This window comes from Salminus brasiliensis, chromosome 8, assembly GCF_030463535.1.
Source record: "Salminus brasiliensis chromosome 8, fSalBra1.hap2, whole genome shotgun sequence".
NCBI classification, from domain to species: Eukaryota; Metazoa; Chordata; class Actinopteri; order Characiformes; family Bryconidae; genus Salminus; species Salminus brasiliensis.
Genome location: NC_132885.1, coordinates 12299369 through 12311524, shown reverse-complemented (window position 1 = coordinate 12311524; position 12156 = coordinate 12299369). Strand labels below are relative to the sequence as shown.

Below are 12156 nucleotides of genomic sequence, written 5' to 3'. Positions count from 1 at the left end.
TTGATAAAATTCGAAATATTTTCTTTTCATTGGGATTTTCTGGGTTTAGCTAGTTTACTGTTGTTGTTCATCCTTTTAATCCCAATATAAAATACAAACACAATTCTCAATAAAGTCTTTATTTTAAAAAAGTTTTAATTATCAACATATATAAGTCTTATATATACGCATCATGTTTAATCGTATGCCATGCTGGCGTAAATTTTCCTTCATTTTTATTGACCAAGTGAGAAAGCTGTTCTCGATGAGGGGCTTTTATTTTGAAATCTGCCGAGTCTTTGCTGTAATTTCGGTTCCTGTTTCAATGCGTCGTGAAGCCGGAGGCGAGAGGTCAAATAAACCTGCTAAGTCTTTTCAGCAGTCCGTGGGATAAAGTTTCTCTTGATAACGTCCTCAGTGTTTTATGGTCACAACAGTAGGTTTCCTATGTGATTGCATTAAATAAAATAAATAAATAAAACAGTTGTTAGTTACCTGGCTAGCTAACGGCGGCGCCCACGTGAGGAACTGGGGAGCTAGCGAGAGGACCCGGACAGGACAGGCATGCTTTTATAACATACACTGAAGCTTAACCGGGACGTTTTTGTATGTTTTCGTGTAGCTAGCTATTTTTGCTGGGGACGGACTATGATAAAATGACAAAAAGGTATTTTTTACAGCCTTGCTCTGTTTGTAATTCACACACTTGGTTAAAGTAAAGCAGAGACAGTGTAAGATCTCATGTCATGTGGATGGCCCTGCCCACTCCTGCTCTCAGTGCTTACCTAACAGTGTGTAATGATGGAGGTTAATGCTTGCTAACATTCATTGTAATTGTGTTTTCTGTTTTATGAACCTAGATGCGTCCCCTCATCAGTACTCGAGCCCACTGCCCATTACTGAATGACCTCTCATTTGTGGGGTAGACTCTTTTCTTGACCTGCCCCTTTCCCAAGACATGTTCAGGCTCCGTTCCCTGTACTCCTACTCTTTCAGGGTATTTCACTGCGGGACAGTGTGCAGGGACCAGGTCCTGGTGCAGCTCCAGGCCTGTACAGCAGAGGACCATGTCTTTAGTGTGGTGGACAAGAACAGGGCCATGCTCTCTGTTGACCATGTGAGTTGCGCCTTAAGAGTGCTTTGGCATATGCAGAGGTGTAGACCAGACATGTATAGAAAAACTGAAATAATCCGGAGCCACCCGGAGTTCCTGACACTTAGAGTCTTGGCAGAGAACAATGTCAGTGTGATGAGCGATGCCGTGGTGGTGGACGTGCTTTATTATGTGCTCAGGTACGTGATGTGATGTGTTACTCAGACCTTTTCTAGTGGTTCCCAACCCAGTCTTCAGGACCCCTGAGTTATTCCTCATATTTGCTCCTTCACCTGAACCAAGCCATTAAGAAGCCCGAAAAACTGTAAGGTGCTAGGGTTGAGCCAATATGTGGAATATCTCAGGGGGGTTGAGGACTGCTTTTGAATCCACTGCACTTGCATTTAGTCATAATCATCATAATTGCATTGGCCAAGTCCTTTAAAATGTGTTAGAGCATGGAAAACCCAAATGATTGGCTTCCAGGACTGGATCTAATGGCATTCAGCTAACTGTAAAATGTGTTATGTTCTATATGTTTTATATGTTCCACTGTTGTATTATTTGCGATTGTCTCATTTTCTTCATTTGAAGGCTCTCCGTAGAACCACATGACTCTCTTGTCCAGCAGTTGATGGTGGAATGCTGGAAAAGGCTAGAAAGGTATTTGTGGCTCTACATTACCACTACACACTTCTGTCGCAAAGGATTAAGTGTTTTCAATAAAACAAAACTAGTTGCAGATGAATGTATAGAATGGTTCTAATATGCTAGTCTGGTGCATCTTCACAGGTTCCACATAATTAGTAGAGCAAGCTCTAAATAACAATTAAGAAATGGTGGGATGTGATAAACAGAGGTGTAAATTATGTTTTAATGGGAGTAAAATATCCATATTTATTATAAAGAGCTCAAATCTCAAGGCATATGACATTACAAAACAATGTAAATAGGTATTGACAGTATGTGATGTTTTTTATTGCTATTGATTTATTGTTGTCAGTATGTGACAAATGTGTACCATTGTATATAAAATAAATTGCTAATTTCACAAAATGTTATACTATGGTGTAATTTATTTATTACCGGGTTATTTACATATGAGCTATGCTTTAAATCCTGTATATCCTGTCATGTTTTTCAGGTTTTCGGTGTCAACACTGTCAAAGTTTTCTATTTGTTTAAATAAACAGTTCCTTAATAACAGTCCACTGGTTGGTCAGATAGCTGAGATTGTGAGCCAGAAACTGGATTCAATAGATAATCTCAGGTATCACTCGTATCTCACTAACCGAACCGGTTACCATTTGGCAAGTTTAATGCAAAGATGTTCATACGGATAGAAATGTATGATTTGTATGTATGTTTTCCCTTATCAGAATTCTAACCACCCTCATGACCAACATTTCCCACCTGATGTCTCCTCGGTTATGTGATGCACTCCTTGAGAGAGCCAGCATTCTCCTGGACACCATAGAGCCTTACAGTTACAACAGCCCCAGAAGGATAGTGCAGTTCCTCCGGAACATCAAGTACACTCATCACCCCTTACTGGAAAAGTGCAAGCTTATCATTCTCAAGAATATGCCGTATATGGATGTCGAGACCATTAGTATGATCATGGGATTGTATCACACAGTGCAGTACAGCAGCTGTGAATTAAGTCTGGCTGCCAGGCAAAGGCTAATGGAGCTGATGGATTCTTGCACTGACCCTGTGTCTTTTACAAAGCTCATTAATACTTTGTACACTTTGGGAGATCAAAGAACCAGAAGGGAGTAAGTATAAGAAGAACTTTTCTTAGCGCATTGTTGACCTCTGCAGAAGTGTAACAGTTTTTATTGAGTTTGCTGTTTGCATTTCCTATAAGTGTACTCTGACAAAAATAAAAATATATAAGATATAAAAATATCTTTAAAAGCTATTAAGAATAATAAAATATCAATATTTTGATATGTCTTGTCTTACAGACTAGAAAGTGCAGTGCTGTCAATGGCTGACCAGCTGAGTCCTCAACAAGCACTGAATATTGCCGAGGCACTGATTATTAATCTGTGTCAGAACCTTCAAGTTAACAATAAGTAAGATCTCCCCCTTTTTTTGGTGATGAATGTTAAGAACACTCTTGGTTCCATGTAGGACCGTGTTTGAAATGTAGATTTTTAAAGGTCTAAAGAACCTCAAGTGAAGCTTTTTTATGCATCTCTATTACAAACATGGTGATTTATGGAACCACCTTCATTTTTATAACTCCTACTGCTGGCGTTCAGCACAGTTTGGTGGGTTTTTTCCCCCCCATTTTTAAACTCTGTAGTGTGTTTGTGCAGAAAAGCCACTAAATTGTGCTAGATCCAGTCCTTTAAAACCAGAACTGATTACCCCTGTGTTGCAGCAATTGTAGCACTAAAGTATTGTTGTGTTGTTCTTTAATTTCTTTTCTGGACATCATTTAACAGGATTGCTTCAGTGCTGCAAAGGAATCTGGAGGTATATCGTCCTTTAGAGACTGCAAAGATGACCCAGGTTCTTATTTTTGGGCACTTTCAGAAACCAGAGGTCTTTGCTATGCTGAGGAGTAAACTACTTCAGTAAGTCTTTTCTTTTTATTCATAAACTTTTATTACCTGTGCAGTTTGTTCTTGGACCAGAGGACCCAAAAGACAAAGCATGATCGCTACTAAAAACGGAACATACTTTGTGGAAAGGCCTGAGCAGTCCAAACACTTGAGATTTAAAGGGGCAAAACTAGTGGAAATGTCAACAGACTTTTGATAATTGGTAAAAATTGTAACAGACCTGTGGGAATATTTCTTTTTTAATCTAAACCACCCAATTACTCAGTGAAAAACTCAATAACTATGCAAAAATCACTTCAGCCCCAAAGTCAATGAAACATAAAGGTTTTGAAGAAGGTTTAAAGATTAAGGCACTAATATATAATGTGTTAGTCTGAGACAGCCAGTGTTCCCCAAGGCAGTCTGAAGAAGTCTAATTCTGTTTGTGGTGTATATGTATTTGTGAACTTCTGGACAAAAAAACTCTACCCCTGCACATTTTTTTTTTGTCATTGTGATTGATTTAGTTCCGCTTATATCCAACTAAAAAGGCACTTTTAGGTGACATACTTCTCATCTAGTTCCACTTAGATACAAAACTGCTTTATTTGCATTTTTTTTTTTTTTTTTTAAATATGCGGACATCCTCAAAACCTGGCAAGCCCCAGTTGTGCATTTTATCAGACCCAGTTAGGGCTACACGACATTGGAAAGAAACTGACATTGCAATGTTTGACTTTTTGCAGTGATATAAAAAATACAGGAATTTTCACCAGATGTTACCAGAAGTCAATAAACCAACTTATCATTATTCATAATACACTCTGTGTATCCAAGATTGGCGCAAAATAAATGGCAGTGTACCTGCTTGCTTGGCTTTGGTGCAACACCTTAATGCATGTTTATTTAATGTTTTTCCTTGATAGTTGATTTGCTTTGATTTGAAAAAGCAGGACTAGATATCTATTGATCTTTCTTTCTTTTCCCCTTTGTTAGGTACTTACAGGGTAGTGTGTACCCTTATGAAGTGACCATGCTGATCCGCGCTCTCTCCATGCTCCCCTCTCCTTTTATGGAAGAGGTGGCCATCTCTCGCATTGATGCTGTGCTGCCTCAATGCAGCCTACATGACCTCAGTTTGATCACTTTGGCCATTACCAAATGGATCCGCACTGACTCTACCTACTGCCCCGACACTCCCAACAAGTATGTTCATGTGCTTCAGAGTGTGAACCACTATGGAAGTGAGAGACTGCGCAAGGCCGGCCAACTAGACCAGATGCTGGAGGAGTTGAAGTACATATCAAAGGAGTGGTTTGAGAAAATCTTGCTTAAGGACACTATTGCAATGATTCAGAGATTGGAGGACCAGGTCTCCTGGACCAACGTGTCAGACTTGGCACTTTTCCTGACAAGAGTGAAATGTATCTCTACGCCACTGCTGGACCGCATTGCCAGTGTGGCTTTAGAGAACATACATAAGGTAGGAATGATCTGCTTGGTACTACAAACAACACCACCAGTTTTCTCAATGTCTTATGTTGATGTATTTGGTCACATTTGTTTATCCCTCTTAGATGAATTACCCTTGGGCCTGTGACGTTTTGCACTGTTTTGCTGTGTTAAATTACAGCACACCAAAGGTGGACGAGTTATTTGAGGCTTCCATTCAGCATTTGACGTCTCATATGAGTGAGTTTGTCCTTTCTAACTGCAACCCTTGTGATTTTAAAAAATTTGAGTTTATGAAAATGTGTCATTCGTCTGTTTTGATCTTGAATTCTGCCAGGTTCTATTGACCCTCACCTGCTGGTCTGTTTGGCCTACACCTTGGCAATGGTTAACAGATTCCCAGAGGCTATCATCAGAAAAATATTCAGTGTGGATTTCCTGGCTAAACTGGACACACATCTTGAGGGTATGTGCAGTTGCTTTAAACAGCAATGATTGCTATTAATTCAGAAATAGGTTCAGTTTAATTCTCCTGAACATTTCCTATTGTTACATACTAGTCAGTAATTAGTGGACAAAGGTATTTGGACACACCATTCATTCAGTCCTGTTGCCACAGCTTACAGAATTCCAGTGTGGTACTGTAATAGGATGCCACTGTTGCAGCAAGTCAGTAATATTTCTTCGCTCAAAACCACAAACTGATGCTCAACTTATGATTATCCCCTGACAGTTCTGACAGAAATTCTGAACATGCGAGTGCGTGTATGTTTGATGATGCTTAACCGTGCAGTGTGTCTGGAATGCCCAGAGTTCCAAGTGCCCTGGTTTCATGAGCGTTTCTGTAGGCAGTTTTGGGAAAGAAGTAAGTAAAGATGAACATGTGTCATTTTAATCCTGACATTTCAGTTTCTGTAGGGCCATAAATATTAGTCTACACTAAGGCTAATGGCTAATCATGTTTGTTTTAATGTCTCTTTCTGAAAGACACAGACTTCTCGGTCAGTCCATTACAAAAGCAGATCCATAACATACTGGTTGAAGTGCTCGGAGGCATTGACTATGTCAGAGTAGCAGTGTTGACTCCATACTTCTACACTGTTGGTAAGTTTGATACAAGTAGAGTTTTGATGGTGGTTAATACATTATTTCATTTGTTTCGTTTGTTTCCATCACGGTATGAGGGACAGATCCAGTCACGTAAAAGAGAAGCTTATCATATTCTAAGATGTAAGATGTGGGATTTACATGGTATTGTGGGAACCGTAGTGTTTTGCCAGGGTTAACCATAACCGTGAAGTCCAAACCGTGTTGTGATCCAAACTGTAACTTTTTTGTACTGTTGCACCAGTACATCACTACTGAAAAGTGAAAGTAGGATGTTCCTTGAACTCTCCAATAGGGGCCTAAACAAGCCAAACATTTAGTTTCATAAATTTTCACCAAATTTTACCAGAAATTACCAGAAGTCCATTACCCAACCTATTATTAAGAATGCACTCCGTATATCCAAGATTGGAATAAAATAAATTGTATTGGGCAAATATAATCTGTCTGCATAGTTTCGTTTTGTATAAGCAGCAAAAAAGCATGACTTTTAATTTAATTGGACTTTGCATGTCCCGCATGCGCACATTGCGATGGAGATTCTGAAACAATATATTGTGCAGCCTTTGTCTTTGTTTATTTAAACAATTATGATTTATTTATTGTGGAAGTGTGTTGTATATTATAATATCCTGATGGTAACAGTTAGATTTGGATGCATTTTACATTTTGTCCATGAATATGTGAACAGGCGAAGCTTAGCTGTTTATATACAGCTTGACATACAAGCTTGAAACCAAGCTACTTTGTTGGTGCTTCATATATGGAATATATTTGCTGATATTGGTGAATCCACAGGACCTGCTATCAACTGCAACATCATCAGTCAGCTGACATATTGGTCAGCCACTGCTCTCAGAGTTAACCAAGTTGAACGTTTGAATCCTATCCCTGCAGATTTTGAGTGTGTCCTGGACTCCCATAATCAGCCAGTGCCCTACAGTGAGCTGCAACTCACTGAAAACGGGATGGTGCACTGGGATTCTGGATCAGCTAAGCAGGGGAGAAAGGAACTACCGCCAGGCTCTCGCCGGTATGTGTGTCAGATTTTTATCTTTCTGTTAAATATGGACCAATTTGGAAAAATACACTATATTGCCAAAAGTATTGGGACTCTACTGTCCAGGGAAGGCTTTCTACTACATTCTAAAGCATTGCTAAGAGGATTTGACTGCATTCAAAGTATTCTATAGAGCACCATTGTTCTAGAAAACACATTTCCACTACTCCACAGCTCAGTGTCAGGGTGCTTTAACCCCTCCAGCCCACGCCTGGCATTAGGCATGATGCTGATAGATTCATGTTTATGTGCTCCAGAGATTGTTGTGCATTTGATTTGTTGCTAATGCAGTTTGTAGAGGAGAGGATAGATGGAAAAAAAACGTTATTTTTTTTCCCCTTTCTTTAGTATTGCAATACACTTCTTGCATTTCAAAGCATACTGCATAAATTCACAACATGTGAAAGGGAAAATTCTGCTCAAGAAAAGACACCTGGAGATTTTAGGATATCACGTCTTACAAGTAAGTAGAGAGAGAGCTTTACTTTTCTTTGGTAATGTTACCTATGGAGGAAATTTGTTTATGAATTTGAATGAAAATGCACTGCCTGATTAAGTGCTCTCTAACACAGATTCCCCACTTTGAATGGAATTCCATGGAGCTCTCCACCAAAGATGCTTGGAAGGAATATTTGAGAAAGAAGTTGTTTACAGAACATGCCTAAGATTTCTGAACTGTCGGAACACTAGGTGGACAGACACTGCTGCTCGAAAATGCAGTGCAACAGAACTGTCCCTTGGCATCTGTGTCAGTAGGCCAATGTGGGAGAGGGTGATCATGAATGTATTGTATGTTAAGAACCCCTTCTTTTTTTCTTTTGTTTTTTATTTGAATACAGTTCGTTGTCACACATATCTGCTATGTAACACTTCGTATAAGTTTTAAAACTGTAAGAAAATAAGTTTGTAATAAAATAATGTTGCAAAATGTTGCAGACATTCATATCTAAATGAAGTAAGGCAGGTTTTTGACCGCAAACACGTTTTTATTTTGGTAAAAAGTTAGTGAATAAGCATTTAAATATATGGCGTTGGTGCTCAAAAAAAGAGTGTTTGCCCAGTAGACCCACACCTTAAAACTAACAGACCAGCCCTGTGTTTCATGCTTAAATTCCTGTAATTTCATTCTTAAAACTAAAGGTGCTTTAATTGATCCTTTGAGTAGTTTCTGCTGTAGGAGAGCCATGTTTAGTTCCACAAAGAACCATTTTTGCAATAAAAGTGTGTAAGAGTGAAGAACTTTGAAGGTTTAATCTTCACTTGAATCATCTTTGCCTACACACTCTCAGTCTCTATTGACAACGGGTTCTTTATGGAACCAGAAGTGGTTTTCTATGGTATCGCTCAAAGAACCGATTCAAGCACATTTATTTCTTTACTACAAAATATACTTTAACAGTACTGGAAACAGCAAGTGAGTGTCCATGATTAGAGTATATGTGCGTGTGTTAGTGTTTGTGTGTATTAGGGGTGGGCAATATGTTAAATTGTGCATCATGTTTTGTAAGAGACATTTGTCACGATACATGATATTAACTATTAACTGCAGTATATACATGATCACAAACCGAATGTATCAGTAGCCACAGATTCGTAAAAACTACTATTCCAATCATCAAAATTTTTTGCACTTCTAATTAAACATCACATTACACTGTTATGAAAGGTGCAGTTGATCAGTGTTTGTCAAGCATATTGTGTATCCAATAACAAAATTAATCACAATATTATAAAATAGTCATATTGCCCAGCCTGTGTGTGTGTGTGTGTGTGTGTGTGTGTGTGTGTGTGTGTGTGTGTGTGTGTGTATATATATATATATATATATATATATATATATATATATATATATATATATATATATATATTAGATAGATAGATAGATTATATGCTATTTTATAGTTTGGGCATTTTTTCAGAATTTAGTCTCATTGAAACACAAGAGGCACTAGCTGCATAACGCATCTCTCTGATCATTCCTGTCCACTGCTTCTTGTCCTCTTCGTACCTAAAAAGAACAGAAAATCCTGGAGGTTAGACTTCTGGAAACATTTTCCTAGAGAATTAATTTTACAATTTAATAGCTAAATATTTTATTTTATTTAATTAAACATTTATATAATTATAATAGTATTCTGTGTTGAAAAGAAAACCGTCATTAATCTTGAAATTTTTACACCTAAACAAATGGTTACCATCAGCTTTACAGCTAATCACACAACAGTTAGGTCCGGCCTGATCCTGCAATGTGCCAATACTGCACTATTACCATATATCACTGCTATGGCTGTATGTGTTGTGTCGTACAGACATAATATTGCCCGCCTAATGTTATGGCCGATGATTAGGAAACTATGAACGTTCCTCGACCATTATGACTGAAGGGCACAAACTGATAGAATGGAACTATTTTATCTTGTGTAATGCTGATAAACAAGTAAATTGTCACCTGTCTGCACAAAACTGGTATAATTACAATAATACACTCAAGATTTGCACTAAAACATGAGATATTGGCACAGGTGTACTGATCTACTGAGTGCAGAACACTAGTGCCAATATCTCATGTTTTAGCACGACCCTCGAGTGTATTATTGCTTACACATAGGTTGTACAGTATTCCAGTAAAGGACCTGACTGCTGCGACTTACTGCCAAATGTCTGTAACCTCTGAAGGAGCACACTCCTTATCCTCCATCTCTACCATGGTAAAGCCACCCACTGCGTACAGGACAGCGCCAGCACTGACGAGATTAACTGAGCTTCTCTCCTGGGCAAACTCAGTGAACGTTTCCCACCTACATGGTAAAAAAAAAAAAAAAAACAACACACACACACACACACATTAAACCTGATTATAAAAGCATATTCTGTGGATATAAGATCAGTCAGTTTTTGTGGACACCTTCAGTATATTTGCAGTGGAAAAATAAAGCAGTAGTCTTGTAGGCCTACTTCCCAAATGATCAGTATGTGTAGTGCTGAAGAACAGTGACCTAATGACACTCACTTGTTGGTTCCAAAGTTGTAGGCTTCGCAAGATGCTAACAGACCATCTTCATTGATTCCTCCAACCACGATAATCTTTCCTTTGTGAACAACAGCCCCAAACATGGCCCTTGGTGTTTTCATTGCAGCCAGCTCCTTCCATTCTGCCTTTTTGTGGTTATACGCAAACATCTTATTGATGGTTTTGCTGTTTTGTGCACAAAAACATGATGTGAGCCACAATGCAAGAATAGAGCTAATGAGCCAAACTACCAAACTAACACTGATCTTACTTTTCATCTGTTTTCCCTCCTATGCAGTACACCAGTCCATTTTGGGAGATCACGCAGTGGCCGTGTAGCCTCAAGGGAAGTTTTTTTGTTTCCGTCCATTTCATTTTCCTGCCGAACAAAAAAAAGAGAAAGTTGTGGGCTGCCTGGATGCCTGATGGGCTTTTATGAAGGTAAAAAACTTGAATGGCCATACACTTACTCTGTGTCATAACACATTACTGAGTCAAGAGACTCGTTACTCTGTAAATCTTTGCCAGCAACAGCAAACAGGAGATTCTCAAATTCACCCAGTGCAAACAGGCATCTGGGAGAAGGCAATGGGGGTAGAGCAATCCACATTGACGTAAGAGGGTCCAACTGTAATAAATGTATATTATAAAGTATGTGTAAAGAATCAGCTCAGCTGCCATCGTTGTTCATTGTGAAGAATACCTTAAAATTATAAGTGTATTAATAGGACAGTGTAAGACATTTACCTTAAAAACGTAGCACTGCAGGGGTGATTCTTTGTTCTCCTCGTCCACAAAGAGCCCACCTATGACATAAAGTTGATTCTTCATGGTACTGATGCTGACATGGTTTCTAGGTATCTGCTCAGCCATTGCTGCTAGGGAGCATTCATTCTCATTAGGGTCATAAGCCACGGCTGCTGTATCATTAATCATGAGGATAAGCTCCTTGGCGTACATGCCCAGCCTTTTGTTATCATTCAGATAACCAGGCATGCTCTCTCCTTCCTTATTTTCTGGGAGTTTTCCAGCAAAAGCATCTTTGATTACCCCAAGTTTCTTCACCAGCTCTGGATCGGCTTTGATAATGTCGTCCTTTTCAACCTTTTCCTTGAAATACTTTTCTGAAAGCAGACGGAAACGAATATGCTCAAAGGCATCTCCTAAAAACTTCACCCGGTTCTCCTGGTCTTTCTTCACCCACTTCATCAGGAGCTCAAACACCACTTCCTCTTTCTCCACATTGAGAGCATCACCTCCTATGATGGCAAACAGCTCTGGAGGGTTAAACTCAAGAAAGTCTGCTTCCTTGGCTAGTGTCTCAAATCGCTCCGCTATGTAGTCTCTTGCTGCCATAGCCAGCCTTGGGCAGTTCAGCACCAGCCCCATTCTGAAGATAGCCAGGCAGTTCCCCAGGGAGAGGTTTTTCTGCAGGTAGTTGACACATGCTGTAAACACAGATGGTATCTGAAAGCGGTTAGCTACAGCAAAAATGTCCTGTACGTTCTCGTCTGTAATGTCTATTTCTGCTGAATAAAGGTAATTCACGATCATGTCCATTATGGCTGGATCCACGTTCTCCAGCACGACCTCCTTGGAACTGCTGGTCTCTTTGCTGTCTTCTGAGAAAGAAAGCTCTCTAAAGTAAGGGCTACATGCTGCCAGTATGAGTTTGTGGCAAGGCAGACTCCTGTCCCCTACTTTCAGGACGCAATCAATAAATTTGTTCTCCCTCAGTAGTTCCTTCAGACCATCCTGAAGCAAGGTGCTCTGAAAGAGCCTCAAGTCTTCTTTCATAGTCGTGGGTTCCATCTTGGAGGATGTGTGTGTCCAGGAGGATGTTGCGACCACAGTGCTTCCCCTAGTCCTGCTCTCTTAGTTGTAACGGTCTGAGATGACG

The 12156-nt window shown here is 39.4% G+C and overlaps 2 protein-coding genes across 3 annotated transcripts; one reads left to right on the top strand and one right to left on the bottom strand.

Moving 5' to 3' along the window:
* Nucleotides 1-335: 335 nt before the first annotated feature.
* Nucleotides 336-8116, top strand: fastkd1 (FAST kinase domains 1). Of its 2 annotated transcripts, XM_072685064.1 has the most exons (15): nt 336-646; nt 840-1272; nt 1667-1735; nt 2217-2342; nt 2452-2850; nt 3043-3153; nt 3529-3660; nt 4624-5110; nt 5205-5319; nt 5417-5545; nt 5813-5944; nt 6067-6183; nt 7084-7219; nt 7595-7709; nt 7819-8116. In XM_072685064.1, the coding sequence occupies exons 2-15, from the start codon at nt 938-940 to the stop codon at nt 7909-7911; spliced, it is 2496 nt and encodes an 831-aa protein (XP_072541165.1). In that variant the 5' UTR covers nt 336-646; nt 840-937; the 3' UTR covers nt 7912-8116. The 2 variants fall into 2 exon arrangements, with proteins under 2 accessions (XP_072541165.1, XP_072541166.1); XM_072685065.1 differs by lacking the exon at nt 336-646 and having other exon boundaries at nt 967-1096.
* Nucleotides 8117-9142: 1026 nt separating this feature from the next.
* klhl41a (kelch-like family member 41a) lies at nt 9143-12068 on the bottom strand. The gene is made up of 6 exons (XM_072685063.1): nt 11004-12068; nt 10727-10884; nt 10528-10635; nt 10257-10442; nt 9898-10044; nt 9143-9254 (listed from the first exon to the last, which is right to left on the bottom strand). The coding sequence occupies exons 1-6, from the start codon at nt 12066-12068 to the stop codon at nt 9143-9145; spliced, it is 1776 nt and encodes a 591-aa protein (XP_072541164.1).
* Between the last annotated feature and the right edge of the window lie 88 nt (nt 12069-12156).

Coding starts and splice junctions, on each gene's coding strand:
- klhl41a (XM_072685063.1), bottom strand. CDS start 12,068: ATGGAACCCACGACTATGAAAGAAGACTTGAGGCTCTTTCAGAGCACC. Junction 10,443..10,527: donor GGAGGGAAAACAGATGAAAA/GTAAGATCAGTG, acceptor TGCACAAAACAG/CAAAACCATCAATAAGATGT. Junction 9,255..9,897: donor GAGGTTACAGACATTTGGCA/GTAAGTCGCAGC, acceptor TGTTCTTTTTAG/GTACGAAGAGGACAAGAAGC.
- fastkd1 (XM_072685064.1), top strand. CDS start 938: ATGTTCAGGCTCCGTTCCCTGTACTCCTACTCTTTCAGGGTATTTCAC. Junction 2,851..3,042: donor GATCAAAGAACCAGAAGGGA/GTAAGTATAAGA, acceptor CTTGTCTTACAG/ACTAGAAAGTGCAGTGCTGT. Junction 3,154..3,528: donor AACCTTCAAGTTAACAATAA/GTAAGATCTCCC, acceptor ATCATTTAACAG/GATTGCTTCAGTGCTGCAAA.